Source organism: Ursus americanus, chromosome 10 (assembly GCF_024610735.1).
Source record: "Ursus americanus isolate L20-20 chromosome 10, mUrsAme1.1.p, whole genome shotgun sequence".
NCBI lineage: Eukaryota > Metazoa > Chordata > Mammalia > Carnivora > Ursidae > Ursus > Ursus americanus.
The window spans coordinates 77,904,454-77,931,096 of NC_142136.1; the positions used below are offsets into that span (position 1 = coordinate 77,904,454).

General features: G+C 40.2%; 1 protein-coding gene across 2 annotated transcripts in view; it reads right to left on the reverse strand.

Annotated features, from left to right (window-relative positions):
- PARP4 (poly(ADP-ribose) polymerase family member 4) overlaps nucleotides 1-26,643 on the reverse strand; it is a 131,766-nt gene that overhangs the window by 97,298 nt on the left and 7,825 nt on the right. For both annotated transcript variants that reach the window (XM_045797150.2, XM_087865246.1), the window contains exons 2-10: nucleotides 22,211-22,343; nucleotides 12,832-13,033; nucleotides 11,378-11,444; nucleotides 9,561-9,636; nucleotides 8,692-8,805; nucleotides 6,035-6,181; nucleotides 5,314-5,451; nucleotides 4,055-4,228; nucleotides 548-708 (exon numbers count right to left, since the gene is read on the reverse strand). In XM_045797150.2, the coding sequence (XP_045653106.2) occupies nucleotides 548-708; nucleotides 4,055-4,228; nucleotides 5,314-5,451; nucleotides 6,035-6,181; nucleotides 8,692-8,805; nucleotides 9,561-9,636; nucleotides 11,378-11,444; nucleotides 12,832-13,033; nucleotides 22,211-22,342 (1,211 nt within the window). In that variant the 5' untranslated portion in view covers nucleotide 22,343. The remainder of the gene's footprint in view (nucleotides 1-547; nucleotides 709-4,054; nucleotides 4,229-5,313; nucleotides 5,452-6,034; nucleotides 6,182-8,691; nucleotides 8,806-9,560; nucleotides 9,637-11,377; nucleotides 11,445-12,831; nucleotides 13,034-22,210; nucleotides 22,344-26,643) is intronic.

Below are 26,643 nucleotides of genomic sequence, written 5' to 3' on the forward strand. Positions count from 1 at the left end.
AGGGGTGTCATATCTCTTGACGTATTTTCCAGATTTTCAACTGAGTGTTTTCAGGCCATGGAGTGGCCGTTTTAGAAACTGCCACGCACGTAATCCTCTTCTTAAAATCTTCACTTAAGTGGATATTCCTATATAATATCCTTCAAACACAAAAATACTTTGTGATTTAAAATTTTTAAACTAAGTCTCAGCAAGGTTAGATGAACTTGAAATTAGAGTGGAATAGAGAGAGAGAGAGAGAGAGAGAGATTTTTTTGTTTGTTTTAAGTAGGTTCCATGCCTAGCATGGAGACCAATGTGGGGCTTGAACTCAGGACCCTGAGATCAAGACCTGAGCTGAAATCAAGAGTTGGACACTTAACTGACTGAGCCACCCAGGCGCCCCTAAGTCCCATTATAAACACATAAGAAAGTAATCTGTCATCACAACATAGCTACCTTGTTACAGAGGATTAAATTACACAGTAATTTTGGAGAGTACCATTTTAACAGAATCTGAAATAGTATTACAGAATAACAGATCCTAATATATTTCCTTTATGCGTACCTGCGATTATTCTGTAAAACCTCTTTTCTAACTCTGAAAAATTCTTCAGTGTTCTGTTCAACATTCTCAATTTTGCATCTCAAAGCTCGGTATTTGGCAAGAGATGGTGGGTTGGGTTTGAACAAATTAGTTTCACAGACATTAACCATGTCTCTTATTAGCTGTAGATGGAAATAATAAAAGATGTTAGAATCACTATACATCAAAATATTTATAGCACATTACACTTTCTCAAAAAAATTGGAAAAGTAAGGTTTTTTTCCCCCAAAGTATTTTTTTTTAAGGTTTTATTTTTAAGTAATCTCTACACCCAACATGGGGCTTAAATTCACAACCCTGAGATCAAGAATGGCATGCTCCACTGACTGAGCTGGCCAGCACCCCTCCCCCAAAGCTTTTGATCAATATGTAAGTTGCACATTGCCCTCAGTGATAGCACAATATACAATAATAATAGTTTACATCAAGATAGCACATCATCGTTGATAAAGTGTTTTCAGGTACATCGTTCCTCTAATCCACACTACAGCACTGGTCTTATTAGATCTTTTTATCCTCATTGTATAGATGGGGAAAGTATGGCTCTGAGAAGCTGAATTAATTCCTCAAGATTCCACAGCAAAGAGGGGGTAGTGACTAAATAGGAACTCAGATTATCAGGATTCAAGTCCAATTCTGTTAGCAAAACTTCATTAAGCATGTTCTGTATGGCAGGCATTGTATCAGGTTTGAAAGACACAAAAATGAGTAAGACATGGTTGTCTTCCCTGAGAGGGACTAAGTATAATTAGTATACTCATAGGTCATGGAGGTTGGAGGAGGGAACATAGCTCCCACATAATCTGAATTATGTTTATTATAGGGATGTATTGCTTTTACCATCTTTGAGATGAAAGAGACATTGACAGGGGAGCCCTATCTTGCCCTGCCACACATCTTTATGGCCTCAACGTGGGGAGGGAGTAAATATAATTCAAATACACCAGCCATAAAAGAAAATATTGATACATTTTTCTATATAAAAGTAAAAAGTTTCTGTATGGTAAAATAGAACAAGTCAACAAATCACCCCAAATTCACCATAAGCAAAGTAAAACAAAACGTATAAAACTATAGAAAATATTTGCAACCTATCCCAGACTAAGCTCCCTAACTTATTAAGAGGTCATTAAAATCATGAAGAAAAATAGCATGATCCAAAAGAAAAAGGGCCAAAGGACATGAATAGGCAGTTCATAGAAAAAAAAAAACAACAACAAACCACAAATATAAATCCTGTAACTGAGAGGTCATTTCTCATCCGTAAAATCAGTAAAGTCTGAAAGTTTAACAAATACACTTTTGGTAAAACTATAGGAAAGAGAAACTCTCAGTCACTGATAGTGGGAGGGCAAATAGTAGAACCTCGATGAGGGAATAAGACAAAATCTATCACAATTACAGATGCATTGATCCCATACGCCAGCACTTCTACTTCTGGGTTGTATCTCAGAGACACTCCCGTGCAGCTATGAAATGACAAATACACAAGCATATTCACTTTGGCATTGCTTGTAGGAGCAAAGTCTGGAAACAATACAAATGTCTGGCATTAGGGGGTGCCCATACAATGTGGTGAATGAGAATGCTCTCTATGTACAGGATATGTTAAATGGGGAAAAATGGGTGCGGAACAACAAAGATGGTATACAACTTTTTACTTAAAGAGGAGAGGACTAAGCATATATGTACATATTTATAGTTATTTGCATAAAGAAACTGCAAAGACAAACAAGACACTAACAAAAATGGTTATCTATTGAGTTGGGGAGTTGGAATGGGTGGAGGGGCAGGGTAGAATACAGATTGCTCTGAGTATACCTTTTAAATATAATTTTGACTTTTGAATAATACAAATGTATTACCTATTGAAAATATAAAAGTTAAATGAAAAAGTATTTGGATGGGCACTACATACACCTTCTCGGTAAGAGAACAGCAACTGAGATTCTTTATGTTGGGTGGTAGGCAAATCATGAAACTTTAAATTTGGAAGGCTCCTTTATCACCTCATTTATTGGTTCATCTCATTTGTTGATTCTTCACTTATTTTGGATTACAGATGCCTCCAGGAATCTATTGAAAGCTATAATTTCCCTCAAACATGCAAAATTTCGTATCTACGAACTCTTCTGCAGTCTAGGTCATGGATTTCTGATCTCGTCCCAATTCCTTCATGCACAGATGAGGCAACTTACAGCCAGGGAGTGACTTGGTCTCATCTAAGGTGGCTGCCTTCCTGCTTTCCTCTTTGCTAACTGAGCCCTGCTCCCTTCCTTACAGCTCAAGGGAGAGGGCTCATTTCTGCAGAGTCAGTAACTCCACTCTCCTTGCCAGTGACTGGCTTAGGAATGCACGTTATTATTCAGTTCTGAGCAAAGGACTGACCAAAGAGTCTAGAAGGCCAGGGGAGCTTGCCCTAAGAGACAAGAAAAGAAATACTCCGTTTGGGATGTTATGAACAGCTGCAGCTGTAAGGTCGCATAAGGTGAGTCAGGCTAAGAGGGGAGCTAAGTTTACAGGAAGCACAGAGATGGAAAGAAGCTGTGTCCTCATTGATAATTCTACCTCTGAGTGACTGGACCAGCAGCCACCCTACAGCTGGCTTCTTGTTATGCAGGGTGATAAGTGTCCTCATTGTTCAAGTCAATGTCAGCTTTCTGTTTCTTTTGCAAAAAGAATCCTAACTCATCTCCTTGAGATAGAGAAACTGAAGAACTCCATAAAAATCTGCTGTTGTTCCTTTTCCTGTTTCTATTCTTGCTAAGACCTCCACTTTACACATGCCTGTAATGCAAATAGTGTTATGTCCTCTAGATTTCTCGAGAACAGAAAACATCTAAGGAAGGACCAGGTGTGAATGACCTGACAAAGCTATCTTATGAGCATTTCGGACCACCAGAACTAGATATCTCCACACCAAGACCCTTGGCTCCAAGGAATAACATTTGGGCTCTTGTCTTCATTCTAACCAGTTCCTCAGTGCCAGCCCATGATCCTTAATAAAAACCCCAGGCCCTAAGCAAAGATAAGACTCCCTGCTTTCCTTTCTGAGTCTCCCAAACACTGTGTGTACCTGCTCTCTTTCTCTACCTTCAATAAACTCTGCTTTCACCTCCCGCTGGCCCATGTTTGATCTCCATCCTGTGAGCAGCCAGGGACCCTCTCAGCTAGTCCTGTGGGACCCCTCTGGGTCCTCGGAGCTGGCCTGCAGGCATCATCCTGATACAGAAAATTATTTTACAGTGTAGTAATTCTAAATATATCTGCCTTTGTACTACTTATTCCAACACATTCATGTCTGGGAACATGGTTCAGATAACTTCCATAAGGACCCAAAGCATTCTAAGTTGGCCCAACATTTATTTTTGAGCCAACTTTTGTGATTCAGTGTTACCTTATTAGTCAGATTTGAAAAGACCCTTCCCCAACATATTTTAAATGGAATTCTGTATTTCAGAGATTTACCTGGCAGAGGTCCTCTTTCTTAGCTAATAGTCTCAGGTTCACTTTTTCAGTGGTTGTGCCTTTGTGAGGTATCAATCTGTAGAACTCAGTCATCATTTTTTGCACTTGTTCTTCTGTTTCTCCGTTTTTCAATGCTGCCTTTACTAGCAGGAGAACTCCCTCTGCCTTGCTCACCTTTAAATGGAGGACAATACATGCTTATTAAAACTTAATCTTGACCATCAGAGAGAAAGTGAAGGAACATACGTAAAAACATCTAAAACACTTGTTAGATATATCACAACTATTAGTTTTCTACTGGACACCAGCTGTAAAACAGATGCCATGTTTACAGGACGTGTATCTCAGGTGTGATGATGAGGCCATGAGAAATCTTCCAAAACCGGCTCAGCTTAACTGGAGGAAAAGACCGGAGCCTTAAACATCTGTATTGTATATCTAGATCTATACCTGCATTTACGCCTGTACTTGTATCCACAACTGCACCTGCATCTCTGTCTATATCCGCAGAGAGAGGAATACTAACGCAACCACGGGAGACTTGCTTTTCACACAAGAAGTTTAGAAAGATGTCAGAATCACACTAGGAACAAAATCCAGCAGAACATGTTTCTAATTGCACAAGTACTGCTTGGACTTCGCCCCAGAAAACCTTTTTTCTCCCTGAAGTTAGTTTAGCATCACCGAGGGAAACTGTTTTATTTTACTACGATAACATGGTTCAGATAACTTCCATAAGGACCCAAGCAGTTGCCCAAGTTGTACTATTGGGTATATTTTCTTTCATTTGCTCTTCTGATCATATAAAATTAAGAAGAGTATTTTCTGGAGGGCTGGAAGCATCCCTGCCTTTCCCTAAAATGGTTACAAGTTACAAGACTGGGAAGCAGTGGCTCTGAAGTAGACGAGGGTCTGAGCATCTGACTGAGGACCAAGAGCAACCCTGCCCCTCAGGCCTGCTAAACACCCGGCGACCTAAAGGAACAGGCCTCCTAATGAGCCGGCACCAAAAATTGGAGCTTGGAGCAGCTCTTGGGTCTGACATTTTATATAGATAAGAACGTCTCGTTTTCTTGGAAGCTTGTTTTCCCCTCGATGCTCTCAGTGTTCCCTTTTTCCAAGGTAAGAAAAAGCACGTCAGGAATGCATCCAGGAACAGCTGGACAGGCGCCCAACACACGTGATATTATTTGAGCTAGTAAGCCAGAAAGCAGGTTTGTCGTGATGGAGGCTCTGCTTCAAGGGCACACGTGACTCACGTCATTGAGACTAATCCTGTTCACGGGCTTGAGAAGCATGTGCTCCAGGTGGCCGAGAGCTTCTGCCCAAACCATCTCCACCAAATCGCTCACTTCTTTGCTCAGAGTGCTTGAATTTATTACCTCCTCCAAAAGCAACTGCAACAACAAAATTAAAAAAAAACAAACAAACACCAACAAAAAGCTTCATTAGTGGGTTGATTTAAAACTGAGATGAACAAAGGCAAGAGAAGAAATAATTGCAGCCAGGAGAGAGTTAGAGGCAGCCAAGTGACTGATAAATTCTCTGTGCCTCCACTTCCCCCCTACACTCTTTATCTCCCCTTTCTCTGTTTTACTCCCACTTTGTTTCCTTTTGCCATTTCCTTCCCTCTGTAAGCTTCAGGCCTGCCAGTGGCATCAAAGTTTTAGTGGCATTAAGGGTTAAGGGCCCCTGATTCTTGGCCTAGGTTATAATGAAATCTTTTGAAAGCCGTGGGGGTTTGTTGCTGAAGCAAGCAGGAGGCTTTGTGGCTCATCCTTGAACTCACTCCTCACCGGGCTTCCACACCTTTCTGTGAGCTTACTTTTCTTTCTTTCTTTTTTTTTTTTGTGAGTTTATTTTTCTTGTTCTTAACTCCGACTCTTCTCTCTTGCCAGGTTTTTATTTGTCGTAAAGAAAACACTTCTATTAAAAATATTCAATCAGTCACACAAAATAGCCCATAAAAATCAATCTTACCGCTTGCAGTTTTTCAGATGCTATTTGGGTTGCTTCGGGTGTAAAATGTTCTCTTAGCAGAAATCCTTCTTTCTTCAGCTCTTCAATGTAATTTTCGTAGTATTCACTTGCATCTGCAGAGGTTTTCTTTACAGAGAACTTCCTAGTCTGTAAATTATAGTGTGGAGCAAAATGTTGCACAGAGACAGTAACTTATTGACCTATGGATCTTTATTGAACACCTCCTATGCACCATGGGGAAACAGAATGTAAATAAGGCATTGGATCCCTGCCATGAAGGAGTTGATTACTAGTTTTTTCAAAGAATTACTTAAATCTTCAATTCTTCACAAAACAGCCTGATACCTGAAAGTAAGGGGAGAAAAGCCTGAGCAGGCACAATAGGCAGAAGAGACACATTGGATTCATGGCAGTGTCACTCAAACATCCGTTCAGAGACTACATACTCTTACATACTAGTCTAATTAGCTTTGAAGTCTGGTGTTCAAGCTTTTTGGAAATGAGAAAAATAAATCAGGGGAGGGGAAGAAAAGAAAAATACCTCAGAAATGAGCTACTGTTAGGGACCAAGCACACAGTCAAAATGAAATGATAGCTACCAGCAAGGAGAAAGGCAGGAAAGCTCTTAGTCATGCAAGTAATGTAAAGGCATGGAGCAAGGTGTCTTCCAGATAGGCACAAACTGCCTCCTTCCTTCCAACGTGCCCACACATGTGGCATTTGTCTGCTTCTCCTGGAAATCCTTGCCCCTGTAGTGAGCACTTGTCCCAACTGAGAGAATGTGGAATGTTTAGCCCCCGCTGGGGCCTGTGGGTGTCGGCTAAGCCCCTGGCTCTGGAGTGTGCAGCCCCAGGGGCGGGGTGAGTCAGACTACCCATGACACCATAAAACGCCCTTCTGAGTTGGCAGCTACAGGGCGCCTCTGAAACGTGGAGGAGAGAAGCATATCACGTCCAAGTTACTCCATTTAAGAAGGTAGAGTTAAACATAACTTTGGAAGATGTCCACACAATGTTTCTGTATAAGAGAAAGGCAAGCTAGAAAAGCCTCTTCCACAGGACAGCTCTTTCAGTGTTGGTTATGCGAGGTTAATTTCTATCAAACGTGAGGAGCCCTCTACTTGTGTTCTCAGAGTCAGCCTCGCTAAGGGAGGAAGGCACCCCGGAAGAGCTCTCGGGATACTAAGCGGAGGGGACATGGTGGCCTATTCAGCCTTATAGTCTTCGTTTTCAGTAAAGAAAATTATAACATGCTCTATCATGGTTTTCAACTTGATGTTTCCTTACTTTTTATCCACACAACTAAACCCTCCACAAAATATAGCATACATTTTTCGGTAAAAGGTTAACAAAACCCTTTCTCCTACTTAGACACATTTGACTTGGAGGGACTTTTTGTATCTGTTCCCATGGAAACCTGATAAAGCAAAATTGCTTGGATAAGAGTGACTTCTCATTCATAAATTACATCAGGACTGGGAGTTCAGTGGTGGGCGGGAAACCTGGGCTTCCCCGAGAGCGGTGACATAAGTAATGGGCACTTCCCTTAAAGACATCCTGAACCTAGGCCCATGTTACAACAGGTATGAGCTACTGTGGGTGGGCTTCTAAGTCAGGTGGATCCTGCACCCACCTGAGGTGAGTCTCCCTCCTGCACCAGAGGTGACACCTCCAGTGAGGGCAAAGGCAGAAGCATCCAGACCCTGAGTGCAATACTGTGAGGACCACTCCCATTGAGGAGCACCCGTGTGCCCTGAGGGTGCTGTTTCCTGCCTGTAAATCTGTTTAGACAGAAGACACCCTGACAGTGTGGCAGCATTTGCTTTGAATTTTAGGTATTAATTCTGAATTTATTTTTGTTTCATAACAGTTTCAGGTTAGAACCATGCCCTTGACTTAACCATGACCTAACGTAAAGGTCTCAGCCTCTGCAAAGCCTTCCTTGCCATTTCTGAGCCTTTAATACTTCCTACCCCATTTTAGTGTCAATTCTGTCCCAGTGGATTACAATCACGAATGTGTAGTTTCATCCCTGGTGGTGATCTCTGAGGGCAGGGTTTGAAGTAATTTTTATCTTTGGCCTCCAGTAGATTGGTTGGTACATAGTAGGTACTTAACTACATGTGTAAATGGATTGCTTTGAGAGGAGCTTACATTAGTAAAGTCCCCGTAAGTGATTCAGCACAGGAGCAGGAGGCCTACGTGCCCTGTACCCAATGAATATTTCCCTCTGACAAGAAAGAACCCTGTGCTGTTCTAGTCAGAGCATTGCCCTCACCCTCCTCCCCCCACCGGCCATATTCCAATGGAGAACATTTTTTTACCTTTCAAAATTATTTGTCAGGTAAAAAGGTTAACAGATGGGTCAGTTCATCGAACAATGTTAAGGAAACTAGGCATGAGCAGAGTGGTGGATAAACACATAGGAATCAGTATATAAAGACCGTTACCTTGCGGTGCCTGGGTGCACAGTCAGTTAATGGTCTGACTCTTGGTTTTGGCTCAGGTCATGATCTCAGAGCTGTGAGATCCAGCTCTGCATTGAGCTCTGCGCTCAGTGTGGTGTCTGCTTAAGACTCTCTCTCCCTCTCCCCCTGCCCCCCACTTTCTCTATCTCAAATCAATAAATAAATCTTAAAAAAAAAAAAAGATCATTACCTTGAGGCCATTGGCCAAGAGGAAGTGTGCGGATATGAGAAAGGCGGGGTCCTCAGGGTCCCAGTAGCTCTGTAGTTCTACCACTGCCACCTCCTTACCTCCCTCTGCCCCAATCTGGAAAATAGGTGTTCCTTCAGAAGCTGCATTCATTCAATAACAAACCACACACACCATTTAAAAATGCTGATTATAAAACTAATACCGGTTCATTTGGAGATATAATTTGGAAAATACAGGAAGTATAAAGAAAAAATAAAAATTACCCAAAATCATACTATAGATGTATAATTACTATTAATATTTTGGTATATTTTTTGCTGGTACTTTTACTGTAGATATATCTGTATATGCTTAAACTGTACCACTTTTTATATTTTCTTTATCACAGAGGAAATGTTATTTTCAAGTTACATTTTACCAAAATATTTAAAATATATAAATGGAGCATCATTTTGAATGCTAGGGACTTTACTTATATGATACTGGAGAAGTAATTTCCTCTTTTTCTTTTTAATGAATAGTAATGGAAATTTAACATGATGTATATACTTGGTGTCAAATCTACTCTTAGAAATACAAGAAACCATTAATGAACAGGGAGGAGGTCTTTACCTTTAAAGTCATGTTAATATTTTGTACTGTTTATATTTTTATTATGAGCATGTAATACTTTTATAATAAAAACACTAAAAAGTTAAATATTAAATTTTAAATATAAAATTTACTTGATTATTAAAAATCAACTTATATATTAAGAAATATCTATTCAGGATATGCACAATTTTCCAAAACAAGAAGAAAATTATCAAGGAAAAGTAATCAGAAGACACTCGGCTTGTTCTTTTTTTAAGTACAAATCAGACTCTTACTTTTTCCAAGGTGTTATATTTTGCAACTTCAAAGTTTTGTGGCAAATGAGGAATTTCAACATTCTCTTTATAAAACCTGAAATTTGTAGAATAAAATTTTAACATTAAAATGGACTTTTAGACTAAACAGAATTTTCATAAAATTTTTTTTATGTCTCCTAATTACATACAAAATACATTTTAAGTCCCTAATGCCTCCTTAGATACTGTGAAAATGGTTAAAAAGTCTTGTGTAATGAGATGGATTCCTCCTTTGCATAACTCTAGAACTCTGATGCCAAATACTGAGGGTCTGCATTGGAAGGTGGGGTGGCATGAAGCAGAAGCGGACGCATGAGAGAAGCAGGCCAGCGCACTGGAAAAAGCACCAATCGTAGCAAAGGCAGGTGACTTGTGCTCTCTTGGGTTCTGACCCTTAGAACCCGTTCTCACTCAGGCTCACACCAGAGACTCTTTGTACTACAGTCAGCCACCTCCCCCTTTAAAATAAAGGTGTCTAGGGTCGCCTGGGTGGCTCAGATGGTTAAGCATCTGCCTTCGGCTCAGGTCATGATCCCAGGGTCCTGGGATCGAGCCCTGTGTCGGGTGGGAAGCCTGTTTCTCCCTCTCTCTCTGCTATTCCCCCTACTTGTGCTCTCTCGCTCTGTCAAATAAATAAATAAAATCTTAAAAAAAAAAATTTTTTTTTTAAATTTTTAAAAATAAAGGTGTCAGATTTCTCATAATCTTATTTTTGATATTTGTTCTGTCTTTTAACACTACTATTAACAAATAAAATAAGGCTCAATGTGATGATTGACACTACAGTTTTGGGTATACTTTATGAAGCCATATAGAACTGTAGCCTCCCATACTTCATTTGTAGAAGGTTGTCACTATTTCCATTTTTTGACATATTAGGTAGGGAGTAAGGAACAGTCTCAACTCTAAAGTCTTCTCAGCAGGGTAAGCAGACTGCACAGATCTCATCTCCAGTGCCCTTTCTTTTTTTACAATCAATCTAATAATTACATCCACTCTTATATAATACTAAGATGGAAATAATTATCACTATACCAGTTGAAGTAAAAAGTCTTAAATAGGGGTGCCTGGGTGGCTCAGTTAAGTGTCTGCCTTCAGCTCAGGGATCCCAGAGTCCTAGGATCGAGCCCCACATCAGGCTCCTCCGCTGGGAGCCTGCTTCTTCCTCTCCCACTCCCCTGCTTGCGTTCCCTCTCTCACTGGCTGTCTCTCTGTCAAATAAATAAATAAAATCTTAAAAAAAAAAAAGTCTTAAATAAATAAAAGCCTAGAATTGGAGAAGCAAGATAAATGAAAATACTATAAAAAACATGATGTATTAGTATAGCATTTTAAAACTGTTGGAGCATCTGACTGCAGTTCAGATGGTGATTTCAAGAGTTGTAGGATCAAGCCCTGCATCGGGCTCCCCGCTTACTGGGGAGTCTTCTTGTCCCTCTCCCTCTCCCTCTGCCCCTCACCCCACTCATGCTCTGTCTCTCTTTCAAATAAATAAATAAAATCTTAAAAAAAAAAAAAAACACCTGTGCTTGAGGTTTACAAAACATTTTGCAAACTGAGTCTTAACGATCAGAAGTAGATTACTCTGGCTGGGGACACCTGAGTGGCTCAGTCCATTAAGCGTCTGCCTTCAGCTCAGGTCATGATCCCAGGGTCCTGGGATCGAGTTCCGCATCAGGCTCCTTGCTCAGCAGGGAGTCTGCTTCTCCCTCTGCCTGCCACTCCCCCTGCTTGTGCTCTCTCTCTCTCTCTCTGACAAATAAACACATAAAATCTTTTTAAAAATAAAAGATTACTCTGTGAATTTCATAATGTTTTCCTTCTCCATGGAGTTGTTCAGGGATGGATCATCTGTTCTCACTTCTAGAACAAAAACAAAACACTTGTTTAGTACTCAAAGATTTATTAAAATTATTAACAATAAATCCTGAAATTTTTAAGATTCTTGAATATAGTTCATACTTATCATGCTATTCTTTTTTTTTTTTTAAGATGTCCTTAAATTAGCTATAGCAATTGGTGATCTAAGGATAGCACAAGTGGGACAAGAAGCAGGTAGATTAAAAGTAAAAGATAATGAGAATATATTATAATTCTACTTTAATAGGTATGTGAGGAGAATTCTAATGTTATCTGTATTATTTGAAACTCATTGATGGATATACAATTTCAAATGGTATTTTTCTCTTCTGAAGATTATGGTAACCATAGTTACAAAATGCATTTCTAGTATGCTGCAGGGTCAGAATGAGTTCCCCAGTGCCATCATGTCACAAATGAAAGAATTGAGGATGTTCTAGCTCAGAGGAGGGAAATTTGAGGATTCCTACGTGAAGCCAAGCAATTTTTGCTTCATATTTTTCTTATAAGAGAATCATAACACTGTCTATAGCATTATGATATATAGGAATAACTCCTTTTATACAAGGATTTCTTCCCAGTTTTAATTATGCTATCAAAATTTCAAAGGGCATCAATGTATTTGTAGTAATTCTGAATCTGATTGTATAGCTCTAGATGTTGAAAAACATTTTCAATGTAAAAGGAGTTTACTATCCTGCCTAGTTTGTTTTAGGTACAACTTTCTGAGAGCAAGAAAGTCTGATGACAGCATTTTTGGACAACCATTTGTCTAAAAAGGCTGCACCACATGGAAACATTGATTTCTAAAACTCCTATAAATAATACAATTTATAATATACAATATGATATATAACATATATCATGTGCTTACTGTAAATTATTATTTATCGGAACTACTTCACTTTTGATATGTCTCATGAGGAAGGCATTTCCCTATGTCAAAAGGCTTGCTTCTTGGCCAGATTCCGAAATAAAATCTGGGTTTATAAAGGAGATATGTTTCTTCTCGAGAGATCATCTTTTGGAAAGAACTTCTTTAGCAAAACGATAGTCATAAAATTTCTAGTCATTAAGTCGTGGTGATAATTTTTTAACACAAAGTTTCTTCTCCGTCCCAGGGAAAGTTACACATCAAGTTTTCTGAGATTATCAGTGTTTTTGTAGTCTTTTTGAACCTGATCACACTAGATTGGATATTAAGAAACCTATTCCTATTGCTAAAGTACTTTTGTCCTTCACTATTTGGCTGCCCTGCCATTTTCTGAGATAAGAAGTTTAATAATTTTTTAATATGTCTAGACAATCCTTTGACTATACTGCCTTTGATAAACCAAACTGTTTACTATAGCACCTGTAATATATTACGTGCTTGATATAAAATACTTACCAGAACTGCTTGCCTTTTGACAAGGAGGTGGTGTGATGTCCAGTGCTTTATTAGGATCATAATTCATTATGTCCAAGAGCCTCCTTTCTTTGATAGAGTCCCATATAAAATCTGGGTTTATAATATGGATATGGTTCTTTTGGATAGACTTCAGTTGATACTGGCTCAGAATATCAGCATCGTCTAAGATTATATGTGTGCACTTAGAAAAAAAAGAATCGATTCATTATATACTTGTAAAAACAAAATCTAAATAAATTACTTGTATCTGTAATTTTCACCCTTAAAAGTCTTTTTTAAATTAAGTTCAATTGTCAATATATAGTACATCATTAGTTTTTGATATAGTGTTCAATGATTCATTAGTTGCGTATAACACCCACTTCTCATCAGATCACGTGCCCTCCTTAATGCCCATCACCTAGTTACCCCATCCTCCCACCCCTCCCTTCTGCAACCCTCAATTTGTTTCCCAGAGTCCAGAGTCCCTCATGGTTCATCTCCCTCTCTAATTTCATTGCATTCAGTTTTCCCTTCTTTCCTGTATGGTCCTCTGCACTATTACTTATGTTCCACATATTAGTGAGACCATGTGATAATTGTCTTTCTCTGCTTGACTTATTTCGCTTAGCATAATACTCTCCCATTCCATCCATGTCGATGCAAGTGATAGGTACTCATCCTTTCTGATGGCTGAGTAATATTCCATTGTATATATGAACTACATATTCTTTATCCATTCATCTGTTGAAGGGCATCTCGGCTCCTTCCACAGTTTGGCTATTGTGGACATTGCTTCTATGAACATTGGGGTGCATGTGCCCCTTCTTTTCACTACATCTGTATCTTTGGGGTAAATACCCAGTAGTGAAATTGCTGGGTCATAGGGTAGATCTATTTTTAACTTCTTGAGGAATCTCCATACTGTTTTCCAGAGTAGCTGTACCAGCTTGCATTCCCACCAACAGTGTAAGAGGATTCCCCTTTCTCCACATCCTTGCCAACATTTGTTGTTCCCTGTCTTGTTAATTTTGGCCATTCTAACTGGTGTAAGGTGGCATCTCATTGTGGTTTTTGATTTGCATTTCCCTGATGGCAAGTGATGCAGAGCATTTTTTCATGCGTCTTTGTATGTCTTCTTTGGAGAAGTGTCTCTTCATGTCTTCTGCACATTTCTTGACTGGACTGTTTGTTTTTTTGGGTGTTGAGTTTGAGAAGTGCTTTATAGATCTTGGATATCAGCCCTCTATCTGTTATGGCATTTGCAAATATCTTCTCCCATTCCATACGTAGGTTGCTTTTAGTTTTGTTGGTTGTTTCCTTTGCCATGAAAAAGCTTTTTATCTCGATGAAGTCCCAATAGTTCATTTTTGCTTTTGTCTCCCTTGCCTTTAGAGACACGTCTTGGAGTAAGTAGTGTGGCCAAGGTTGAAGGGGTTACTGCCTGTGTTCTCCTCTAGGATTTTGATGGATTTCTGTCTCTCATTTAGGTCTTTCATCATTTAGAATTTTTTTTAAAGATTTTATTTATTTATTCGACAGAGAGAGACAGCCAGCGAGAGAGGGAAGACAAGCAGGGGGAGTGGGAGAGGAAGAAGCAGGCTCCCAGTGGAAGAGCCTGATGTGGGGCTCGATCCCAGAATGCCGGGATCACGCCCTGAGTAGAAGGCAGACGCTTAACAACTGCGCCACCCAGGCGCCCCTCATCCATTTAGAGTTCATCTTTGTGTATGGTATAAGAGAATGGTCCAGTTTCACTCTTCTGCATGTGGCTATCCAATATTCCCAGCACCATTTATTGAAGAGACTGTCTTTTTTCCATTGGATATTCTTTCCTGCTTTGTTGAAGATTAGTTGACTATAGAGTTGAGAGTCCATATCTAGGCTCTCTATTCTGTTCCATTGATCTATGTGTCTGTTTTTGTGCCAATACCATGCTGTCTTGATGATCATAGCTTTGTTATATAGCTTGAGGCACTGTAACGCCCCTGGTTTTGGTTTTCTTTTTCAACATTCCCCTGACGATCGGTGTCCTTTCTGGTTCCATATAAATTTTAGGATTGTTTGATCCAGCTCTTTGAAAAAAGACTGATGGATTGCATTGAATGTGTAGATTGCTCTGGGTAGCACAGACATTTTAACAATGTTTTTTCTTCTAATCCATGAGCATGGAATGTTTTTCCATCTCTTTGTGTCTTCCTCAATTTATTTCAAAGTGTTCTGTAGTTTCTAGAGTACAAATCTTTTACCTTTTGTTAGGTTTATTGTTAGGTATCTTATGGTTTTTGGTGCAACTGTAAATTGGATCAATTCCTTAATTTCTCTTTCTTCAGACACAGGGTTAGTGTATAGAAATGCAATTGATTTCTGTGCATTGATTTTGTATCCTGCCACATTGCTGAATTGTTGTATGAGTTCTAGCAATTTTGGGGTGGAGTCTTGAGTTTTCCACATAAAGTATCATGTCATCTGCAAAGAGAGAGTTTGACATCTTTGTCAATTTGAATGCCTTTTATTTCTTTTTGTTGTCTGATTGCTAAGGCTAGGACTTCTAGTACTATGCTGAACAGCAATGATGAGAGTAGGCATCCCTGTTGTATTCCTGACCTTAAGGGAAAAGCTCTTAGTTTTTCCCCATTGAGAATGATATTTGTGGTGGGCTTTTCATAGATGGCTTTTATGATATTGAGGTATGTTCCCTCTATCCCTATACTTTGAAGAGTTTTAATCAAGAAAGGATGCTGTATCTTGTTGAATGTTTTCTCTGCATCAATTGAGAGTATCATATGGTTCTTGTCTTTTCTTTTATTAATGTGCTCTATCGCATTGTTTGATTTGCAAATGTTGAACCACCCTTGCATTCCAGGATAAATCCCACCTGGTTGTGGTGAATGATCCTTTTAATGTACTGTTGGATCCTATTGGCTAGGATCTTGGTGAGAACTTTGGCGTCCATGTTCATCAGGGATATTGGTATGTAACTCTCCTTTTTGATGGGGTCTTTGTCTGGTTTTGGGATCTAGGTAATGCTGGCCTCACAGAATGTATTTGGAAGTTTTCCTTCCATTTCTGTTTTTGGAAACAGCTTCAGTAGAATAGCTATTATTTCTTTTTTAAATGTTTGGAACCATTCCCCTGGGAAGCCATGTGGTACTGGACTCTTGTTTTTTGGGAGGTTTTTTATTACTGCTTCAATTTCCTTGCTGGTTATTGGTCTGTTCAGGTGTTCTACCTCTTCCTGTTTGTCTTGGTAGTTTATAAGTTTCCAGGAATGCATCCATTTCTTCCAGATCGCCAAATTTGTTGGCATATAGGTGCTCATAATATGTTCTAACAATTACTGTATTTTCTTGCTATTAGTTGTGACCTCTCCCCTTTCATTCATGATTTTATTAATTTGGTCCTTTCTCTTTTCTTTTGGATAAGCCTGGCCAGAGGTTTGTCAATCTTATTAATTCTTTCAAAGAACCCACTTCTAGTTTCATCGATCTGTTCTACTGTTCTTTTGGTTTTATTTCATTGATTTTTGCTCTAATCTTTATTATTTCTCTTCTCCTGCTTGGTTTAGTTGCTGTTCTTTCTCTAGGTTCTTCAGGTATAAGGTTAGCTTCTGTATTTGGGATTTTTCCAATTTTTTGAGAGCAGCTTGGACTGCTGTGTACTTCTCTTATAGGAACGCCTTTGCTGGGGCGCCTCGGTGGTGCAGTCGTTAAGCGTCTGCCTTCGGCTCAGGGTGTGATCCCAGCGTTCTGGGATCGAGCCCCACACCAGGCTTCTCCATTAGGAGCCTGCTTCTTCCTCTCCCACTTCCCCTGCTTGTGTTCCCTCTCTCACTGGCTGTCTCTCTCTGTCAAATAAATAAATAAAAATCTTAAAAAAAAAAAAAAGAACACCTTTGCAGTACCCCATAAGTTTTGAACGGATATGTTTTCATTTTCATTAGTCTGCACGAATTGTTTAAGTTCTTCTTTAATTTCCTGATTGACCCATTCATTTTTTAGCAGGCTGTTCTTTAACCTCCAAGTGTTTGAGTTCCTTCCAAATATCTTCTTGTGATTGAGTGCCAGTTTCAAAGCATTGTGGTCTGAAAATATGTAGGGAATGATCTCAATCTTTTGGTTGACACCTGATCTGTGACACAACATGTGATTTATTCTGGAGCAAGTTCCATGTGCCCTTGAAAAGAATGAGTACCCTGTTGTTTTAGGATGGAGTGTTCTGTATATATCTGTGAAGTCCATCTGGGCCAGTGTGTCATTCAAAGCCCTCGTTTCTTTGTTGATCTTCTGCTTAGATGATCTGTCCATTGCTGTGAGTGGGGTGTGGAAGTCCCCTACTGTTAATGTATAATTATCAATATGTTTCTTTACTTTGGATATTAATTGGTTTATATAATCAGCTGCTCCAATGTTGGGGGCATAGATATTTACAATTGTTAGATATTCTTGTTGGATAGACCCTTTGACTATGGTATAGTGTCCCTCTACATCTCTTAGTACAGTCTTTGGGTTTTTTTTTTTTTTTTCAGTCTTTGGTTTAAAACCTAATTTGTCTGATATGATGATTGCGACCCCAGCTTTCTTTTGAGGTTCACTGGTAGGGTAAATCTTTCTCCATCCCCTCACTTTCAAACTGGAAGTGTCTTTAGGTTCAAAATGAGTCTCTTGTAAACAGCATATGGATGGGTCCTGCTTTTTTAAATCCAATCTGATACCCTGTGTCTTTTGACTGGAGCATTCAGTCCATTTACATTCAGAGTAACTACTGAAAGACATGAATTTAGTGCCATTGTATTGCCTGTAAAGTCCCTATTTCTGTAGATTGTCTCTGTTACTTTCTGATCTATGTTACTCTTGGGGGTCTCTCTTCTCTTACAGTATCCCCCTTAATATTTCTTACAGGGCTGACTTGGTAATTACATATTCTTTCAGTTTCTGTCCACCCTGGAAACTCTTTACCTCTCCTTCCATTCCAAATCACAGCCTTGCTGGATAAAGTATTCTTGGGTGCATGTTCTTCTCATTTAGTACCCTGACTATATCTTGCCAGACCCTTCTATCCTGCCAGGTTTCTGCGGATCAGACTGATATTATTCTGATGTTTCTCCCTCCGTATGTAAGGAATTTCCTCTCCCTAGCTGCTCTCAGCATAGCTTCTTTGGCTCTAAGATTTTCAAGCTTCACTACTCTATGTCGGGTGTTGATCTGTTTTTATTGATTTTGGGAGGGGTCCTCTCAGCCCCTTGGACATGAATGTTTGTTTCCTTCCCCAGATTAGGGAAGTTCTCAGCCATGATTTGCTCAAATATACCTTTTAACCCTCTTTTTCTTTCCACCCCCTTTTGGATCCCGATGATTCAGACATTGGTTCTTTTCAATGCATCATTAAATTCTCAAAGGCTTTCTTCATGGGCTATTAGTTGTTTTTCTCTCTTTTCCTCAATTTCCTTCCCTTTCCATCAATCTGTCCTCTAGATCACTTATTCTCTCTTCTGCTTCACTGACCCTAGGTGTTGGAGCATCCAATTTAGACTTCGTCTCATACATAGCATTTTTAAGTTCGGCCTGATTAGATCTCATTTCTGCCCTTAGAGATTCTGTATTGTCATTTATGCTTTTTTTCAAGCCTAGCTATTAACTTTATAATTGCTATCCTGAATTCTATCTCTGACATATTGCTTATATCCATATCAATTAGCTTTGTGGCACAGAACATTGCCTCTGGTTCTTTCCTTTGTTGTGAGTTCTTCCTTTTAGTCATTCTGCCCAAGGAAGGATGGGTGAGTGAATGAACACAGTCCAAAATATCAACCACAACCCAAGAAAAATGCACCCTAGAAAGAATCTGAAGAGGTCGGAAGCCACCACAGAAAAGCAAACAAAACAAGATGAACCAAAACAATAATAAAAAGAGGTGGGAGAGACTATAATCTCACAGGGTGGACAAAGCTGGGTGATCTTGTTCCTGATTGAATTTTGGTCTCTGTGTTAGAAGACACTATATCCCAAAATTGCAAAGAAAGCAAAGCTTATATATATGTGTGTATACACACACACACACACACACACACACACACACACACATATTAGGAGAGTCAAAAAAGGACTAGAATGAGGCACAAATCTATAAAATGTAGATCTCAGAAAAAAAGTTAAAAAGCAACTTAAAAACATAAGTTGGTAAAATAAGAATCTAGTTGAAACAGGGAAAAGGTTAAAAAAAAAAAAGAAATGTAAAATTTTAGACTGAAGGATAAATGAGGAGCTCAATATATTATTTTCCCCCGTCTCTGGAGTTTTACAGTCCTGTGGGATCTATAAGCTTGTAATCCAGCTGTTCTTCCAGTCTGTCTTCTGGGGGAGGCACCTGCTGTTCTGCTTCTCAAGTGTCTTTGCCTGGCTGGAGTTGCCCCACCCTTTGTTAGGGGGATGGGCTCAAGGTAGGCTGGTTGTTTGTGTGGCTTTTGTTCCCTGGTGGCTTTTTGCACCTCTTCAGAGGGTCAGAGCAAAAATGGCCCTGCTGGGATCTCTGGCCCAGAGCTGCAAGATCACAGTTCCCCTTCAATAAACTCTCCACAAGTCAAACCATCTCCACTTCTGTATGCACCAAACCCACAGATTCCTGCAGTTTGCCCCCACTGCAATTCTCCCAGGGGGTATCCCTGGTGCCCACGACTGAAACTTCGCTTTGTGTCTTTGTGACTGCAAGCGGTTGTGGGGCACATGCACCCTGCTCTACTGCTCCCAGGTCACAGCTGGGTGCTGTCCTATTGTCCTTTCTGGGGCCACCACTGCCCTGAGAACTATTGCCCAGTCGTGGGCACAGCCTCTCTGTGTGCTACACTCTGCAGAATCCAGTGATTTGCACCCACTTCAATTCTCCCAGGGGGTGTCCCAGCGGCCCATGAGCTTTGGGCCCATGGCCCAAAGACACTGCACTTTGTGTCTTTGCAACTGTGAGCAGTTGTGGGCTCGTGCAAGGACCCTCGTCCATTGCTCCCAGGTCATGGCTGGATGCCATCCTACTCTCCTTTCTGGGGCCACCGCCGCCCTGAGAGCTGTTGCTCAATTGTGGGTGCAGCCGTTTTGTCTCTCTCAGGGGATGTGAAACAGCTGGCATGTTCCAGTCCTTTTCAGGGTGCTCAGGCAAAGAGCAGTCTCCCTACTGGCCCAGCTCGTGGTTTATGGAGACCAGAGCTGAGAGTCCCTTCTGGGCTCACTGACCATAACCAGTTTCCCTGCTCCAGTGCTTGGGTACTCTATCAGTCAGGCAGCCCCATTCTTTCTGTATCTCCTGGGATCCTGAGACCACAATGACCCACCTAGAATTCTGCTCTTTTCATCCCCTGTGCCCCTTTAGGAAAGGAATGTCTCTCACTGGAGTAGATTTCTAAGGGTTCCAATTTTGTGCTCCAGTGTTATATCATTTTCCAGCAGCTGGCTTATGGAGGCTCCCTCCCCCTCTGTTTACCTTCAGATATTTCCCCAAGGATTCACGATTCCGTACCTCCCACCTTGCAAAAAGCAATCATTTTTCTGCTTGTAGAGTTCCAGATATATTTTCTTACCTCTCAGGCTGAATTTGTGTGCATTCAGAATGGTTTCAGAGATATCCAGCTAAATTCAAGGGACCAGATTAAAACGAGGTCCCCTACTCTGCTGCCATCTTGCCTTCTTCTCTTAGAATGCCCACCATTAAAACTCCTGGAGATAATCTGTAGTAATCTTTCTCAGATTTCTAAAACTCTTACAAATAATATAATTTTCAGTTAAATAAAAGTTTAAAAAGTCAACAGTTTTTAAAGAGTATGGATAGGGATATACCATAATTGATTAACCAACCCTAGAGGTTATTTCCAAATTTTCACTCTTTTAAACAATGCCGTGCTGAACAACTTCATGTACACATATTTGTATACTTGTTTAATTGTTTTCTTAGGAGTAGAATGAGAGATTCAAAAGGTATTCATTACTCATTTAATTTGTTAAGTTGTAATTTTATTAATTTATTTTGGAATAAATAGTATATGCATGTTGTAGAATATCTAAAAAGTAAAATAATAATAATAAATTAACATATTTCATACCATTGTTCCCAGTTTGTCTCCCCAGAGGCATCTGTTGTAACTTGTTTCTGGAGTAGCTTTCTAGAGCTATCCTATGCATAGGCAACATACATATAAGTACACAGCCCTATTTTTAGTCACAAATGGCAGCATACTAAACATGCTGTTCTGAACCTGCTTTTCCACTTAACAATTCATCTTGGAGCTCATTCCTCAACAATACATACATAGCTGTCTCCTTCATTATAATACCTGGTATGCACATTTCAAAAGTTTATATATATTGGCAACAAAACTTCCAAAAAGTTTACACTCACAGTATGTAGGAATTTCTGAAAATGCGAGATTATGCTGGCATTCTTTACCCAGAAGATAAACTGAGAAGGTATAACTGGCCTGAATTATTTATCCATCCACAGAAATGGTGAAACAGGCAAGTGAGGAAAGCCGTATAAGGGATGTATATACAGTTCTGCCTAAACAGGAGGTGAACAGGGACATTCCATTTCTGATAATCACAGCAAAGTACTAAATGCCAGAGAGCACCCAGGATCTAGCTGGAGTTGAACATACTTCACAGAACAAACCAGACTCATGGTCAACAAGCCCCAGGGCTGTGGTCCAGGAAGGGGCAGGTTAAGTCACCAATCTTAAACTGTCAGGCCTACAATTCATTTCGAGAGGGAAAGTAGCTTCCTTCAGCCTTTAAATAAACAAAACGAGCAGTACAAGCCATACAAGCAGTATAAAATGAGTGTATGATGCATGTTTTTCTTTGTCCCCTGAGTCACACTGTATAGATGACACTCAGTGTTGACATACTCGTGAGTGATTAGACTCCTTTTTGCAAATGCTGTACACTATCACTTTTTGAGAATAGATTTGGCTGGTCTGAAGTTATTTCTCTTTAGGTCTTCGGCTGTACTCTAATAACCTCAAATTCACAAGGTGTGTGGGATTTCCCTACAGCTCAAGGGAATGGAGAGAAGGTGGGACGTGTGGTCTTTCCTCCTCTGCCTTTCTCCAGCCCAACTTCCCTGTTGGCGATGTCACAATTTCACCTGCCTTCAGTTACTTTCTCCTGTGGCCAATTTTCTCTGCTTACCCTCCTAACCATGACCCATTCTCCCTTTTTAAAAATAAAATAGTAATTTATTATTTTAAGTAAGCTCTATGCCCAACATGGGGCCTGAAGTCAAGACCCCGAGATCAAGAGTCACACATGCTTTTCCCACTGAGCCAGCCAAGCACCTTGACCTACCCTCCCTTAATGCACAGTATTTATCACACAGTTCTTACAAAATTTGCAAATACCTGAGGATTTAATAAAAAGGAAAATTTTCCACCATTCTCCTTAATGTCGTTTTGCAGTTTTTTCTTCTGTTGACGAGGTAGGTGCTTGACTTTCAAACAGAAGGTACAATTTGCAAAGATCCTCACAGTCATCCTGTAGGAAAAAAAGTTTCAAGTCATGGTTTTAAAAGATTCTCAATTGAATGTTACTGAGCCATCAAAAAGAATGAAATCTTGTGATTTGCAATGCCATGGATGGAACTAGAGGGTATTGTGCTAAGTGAAATAAGTCAGTCAGAGAAAGACAAACACCATATGATTTCACTCATATGTGGAATTTAAGAAACAAAACAGAAGAACATTGGGGAAGGGAAGGAAAAATAAGCTTAAAACGGGGGGGGGGAACCATAAGAGACTTTAAAAAAAAAGATTTTATTTATTTATTTGAGAGAGAGGATCTCCAGCAGACTCCACGTGGAGCACAGAGCCCAGTGCAGGTCTTGATCCCAAGACCCCAAGATCATGACCTGAACCAAAACCAAGATTCGGATGCTTAACTGACTGAGTCACCCAGGCGCCCCAGCCATAACAGACTCTTAACTATAGGGAACAAACTGACAATTGCTGGCAGGTGGGGAGATGGGGTAACTGGGTGATGAGCATTAAGGAGGGCACTTGATGTAAGGAGCACTAGGTGTTAGATGCAACTGATGAATCACTAAATTGTACTTCTGAAACGAATAATACAGTATATGTTAATGAAATTGAATTTAAATAATAAATAAACAAACCACATTATGATAAAATTCTGGTGAGTCTGTGGGAAAAAAATAAAGGATTCTCTTTTCAGTGAATATAAAAGACAGTGAATTCAGAATTGTTTTATATGCAAACTATGGGAAGCTGGGCATTATTTTAAAAAGACAAATTGCAACAACTTTTAACTACAAAAATTGAACAATGATCAAACTTGCAATAAGTATGTTGGTTTTAGAATCATTTCTAGCTTCATGGCTGATACTATGGCACTCCAAAATACTTTGGTATAAGCTCATACTATACATCTTAATGAAAACATATAGATTTCAGTTCAGATCAGTGTGTGGTTTAAGAACATAGAAGCACTGATAGGTCATAGGAGAGGGAGTTAAGATGGCGGAGGAGTAGGGGACCCCTTTTTCAGCTGGTCCCGAGTTGAGCTGCATAGGTACCAGACCATCCTGAACACCCACGGAATCGGCCTGAGACGCAGGAAGATACATCTGGATCTCTACAAATGAACATCTCCAGTGCTGAGTATTGAGGTACGAAGTGGGGAGCCGTGAATCCACGCACAGATATAGCAAGATAAAGGGAAGGGGGAGGGAGCCGCTGCGTTCGGGCACCGGGAAGCGGTAGCCACCTGCACTGGGGAGCAGGCTGACTCAGGGACCAGCACCCTCGAGAGAGCAGACTGTGACCATGAGCCGGGGAACGCGAACAACCAGTCTGAGAACTGGAGCTCCGGGGTGCGTGTGAACCACACTGAAACAGAGCTCCAGAGCGTGTGCGGGGGGCGGGGGCAGCTGGCGGCTGGCGGTGTTAGAAACACAAAGGACAGAAATGTGCCGGCCCTGGAAGTGAGGGCTGGGATGCCAGCTGTGCGGCGCACAGCCCGGGACGCTGTAGGGTTTAGCAGCACCAACAGAAACACAGTTAAAGTCGCCAGAAAAGCCCAGTGGAGAGCAGACTGCAATCCCTCTGTTCTGAGACGGAGGCTGGGATTCGGCCACTGCTGCTCTGACTCTCAGAAGAGGCACAGCAAACCGCCAGGGAAAGCCGCCAGAGAACAAAAGCCTGGAAATACCGACTCAGAGAGTGCCCATCCCCATCCCCCCTCACAGGGGACGCGGAGACTCTACCCAAACAGGGTTGCCTGAGTATCGGCGCGGCAGGCCCCCTCGCCCAGAAGGCAGGCTGAAAAATCAAGAAGCTAACATCTCTAAGGTCCCTATAAAACAAGTGCACACTGCCTGGGTCCTGGTCAATAATTTGGTCTCTGGGCAACCCCACAACCTCTCCTCATCAGAATGACGAGAAGGAGAAATCCCCCCCAGCAAAGAAAAGACAATGAGTCTGTGGCCTCTGCCACAGAACTAATGGATATGGATATAACCAAATTATCAGAAATGGAGTTTAGAGTAACAATGGTCAAGATGATGTATAGACTTGAAAAAAATATTAACGAAAATATTAACGAGAATATAGAATCTCTAAGGGCAGAAATGAGAGCGAATCTGGCAGAAATTAAAAATAGTATGAATCAAATGCAGTCAAAACTAGAGGCTCTGATGGCCAGGGTAAATGAGGCAGAAGAATAAATTAGTGAATTGGAGGATGGGTTAGTAGAAGAGAAAACTAAAACAGAAACTTGGCTCAAAAAAATCCAAACTCAAGAATGTAGGTTACGGGAGATTACTGACTCAATGAAACGTTCCAATGTCAGAATCATTGGCATCTCCAAGAGGGTGGAGAAAAACAGAGGTCTAGAAGAGATATTTGAACAAATTGTAGCTGAAAACTTCCCCAATCTAGCAAAGGAAACAAGCATTCGTGTCCAGGAGGCAGAGAGGACCCCTCCCAAGCTCAACCATGACAAACCTACGCCACGCCACGTCATAGTGCATTTCACAAATATTAGATCCAAGGATACAGTATTGAAAGTGGCCAGGGCAAAGAAATTTCTCACGTACCAAGGCAAAGGTATCAGAATTACGTCAGACCTGTCTACACAGACCTGGAATGAGAGAAAGGGTTGGGGTGGGGGCATTTTTAAAGCTCTTTCAGAGAAAAACATGCAGCCAAGGATCCTTTATCCAGCAAGGCTGTCATTCAGAATTGATGGAGAAATAAAGACCTTCCAGAATCGCCAGCCACTGACCAATATCATAACCATGAAACCAGCCCTACAGGAGATATTAAGGAGGGTTCTATAAACGTAAAAAGGCCCCAAGAGTGATACAGAACAGAAAGTCACAATCTGTAGAAACAAAGACTTTACAGGTAACATGGCATCATTAAAATCATCTCTCTCAATAATCACTCTAAATGTAAATGGCCTAAATGCTGCCATAAATGCCACAGGGTTGCAGATTGGATAAAAAGAAATGACCCATCCATTTGCTGTCTACAAGAGACTCATTTTGAACCTAAAGATACATCCAGACTGAAAGTAAATGGATGGAATACCATCTTTCATGCCAATGGACCTCAAAAGAAAGCTGGGGTAGCAATTCACATATCAGACAGATTGGATTTAAACTAAAGACTATAGTTAGAGATACAGAAGGGCACTATATTATTCTTAAAGGATGTATCCAACAAGTGGATATGACAATTATAAATATATATGCCCCCAACAGGGGAGCACCAAGATACACAAGCTTACTCTTAACCAGAATAAAGAGACATATAGATAAAAATACGTTAATAGTAGGGGACCTCAACACTCCACTATCAGCAATAGATAGATCACCTAAGCAGAAAATCAACGAAGAAACAAGAGCTTTGAATGCCATACTAGACGAGTTGGACCTCATAGATATATAAAGAACACTACACCACAGAACAAAAGAATACTCACTCTATTCTAATGCTAATGGAACATTCTCAAGAATAGATCATGCTCTGGGTCACAAAACAGGTCTCAACTGATACCAAAAGACTGAAATTATTCCCTGCATATTCTCAGACCACAATGCTTTTGAAATTGAAACTCAGTCACAAGGAAAAATTTGGAAGAAACTCAAATACTTGGAGACTAAGAACCATCCCACTCAAGAATGACTCGATAAACCAGGAAATCAAAAATCAATTTAAACAATTTATGGAGACCAATGAGAGTGAAAACACAACGGTCCAAAACCTATGGGACAGTGCAAAGGCAGTCCTAAGGGGAAAATACATAGCCATCCAAGCCTCACTCAAAAGAATAGAAAAATCTAAAATGCAGTTTTTATATTCTCACCTCAAGAAGCTGGAACAGCAACAGAAGAACAGGCCTAATCCATGCTCGAGAAAGCAGCTGATCAAAATTAGAGCAGAGATCAATGAATTAGAAACCAGGAGCACAGTAGAGCAGATCAACAGAACTAGAACCTGGTTCTTTGAAAGAATAAATAAAATAGACACACCACTGGCAAGACTTACCCTAAAGAATAGAGAAAGGACCCAAATTAATAAAATTATGAATGAAAAGGGAGAGGTCACAACCAACACCAATGAAACAGGAAGGATCATTAGAAACTTTTATCAACAGCTTTATGCCAATAAATTAAATAACCTGGAAGAGACGGAGGCCTTCCTGGAAACCTATAAACTACCAAGACTGAAACAGGAAGAAATTGATTTTTTAAACAGACCAATTAATTATGAAGAGATTGAAAAGGTGATTAAAAACCTTCCAAAAAACAAAA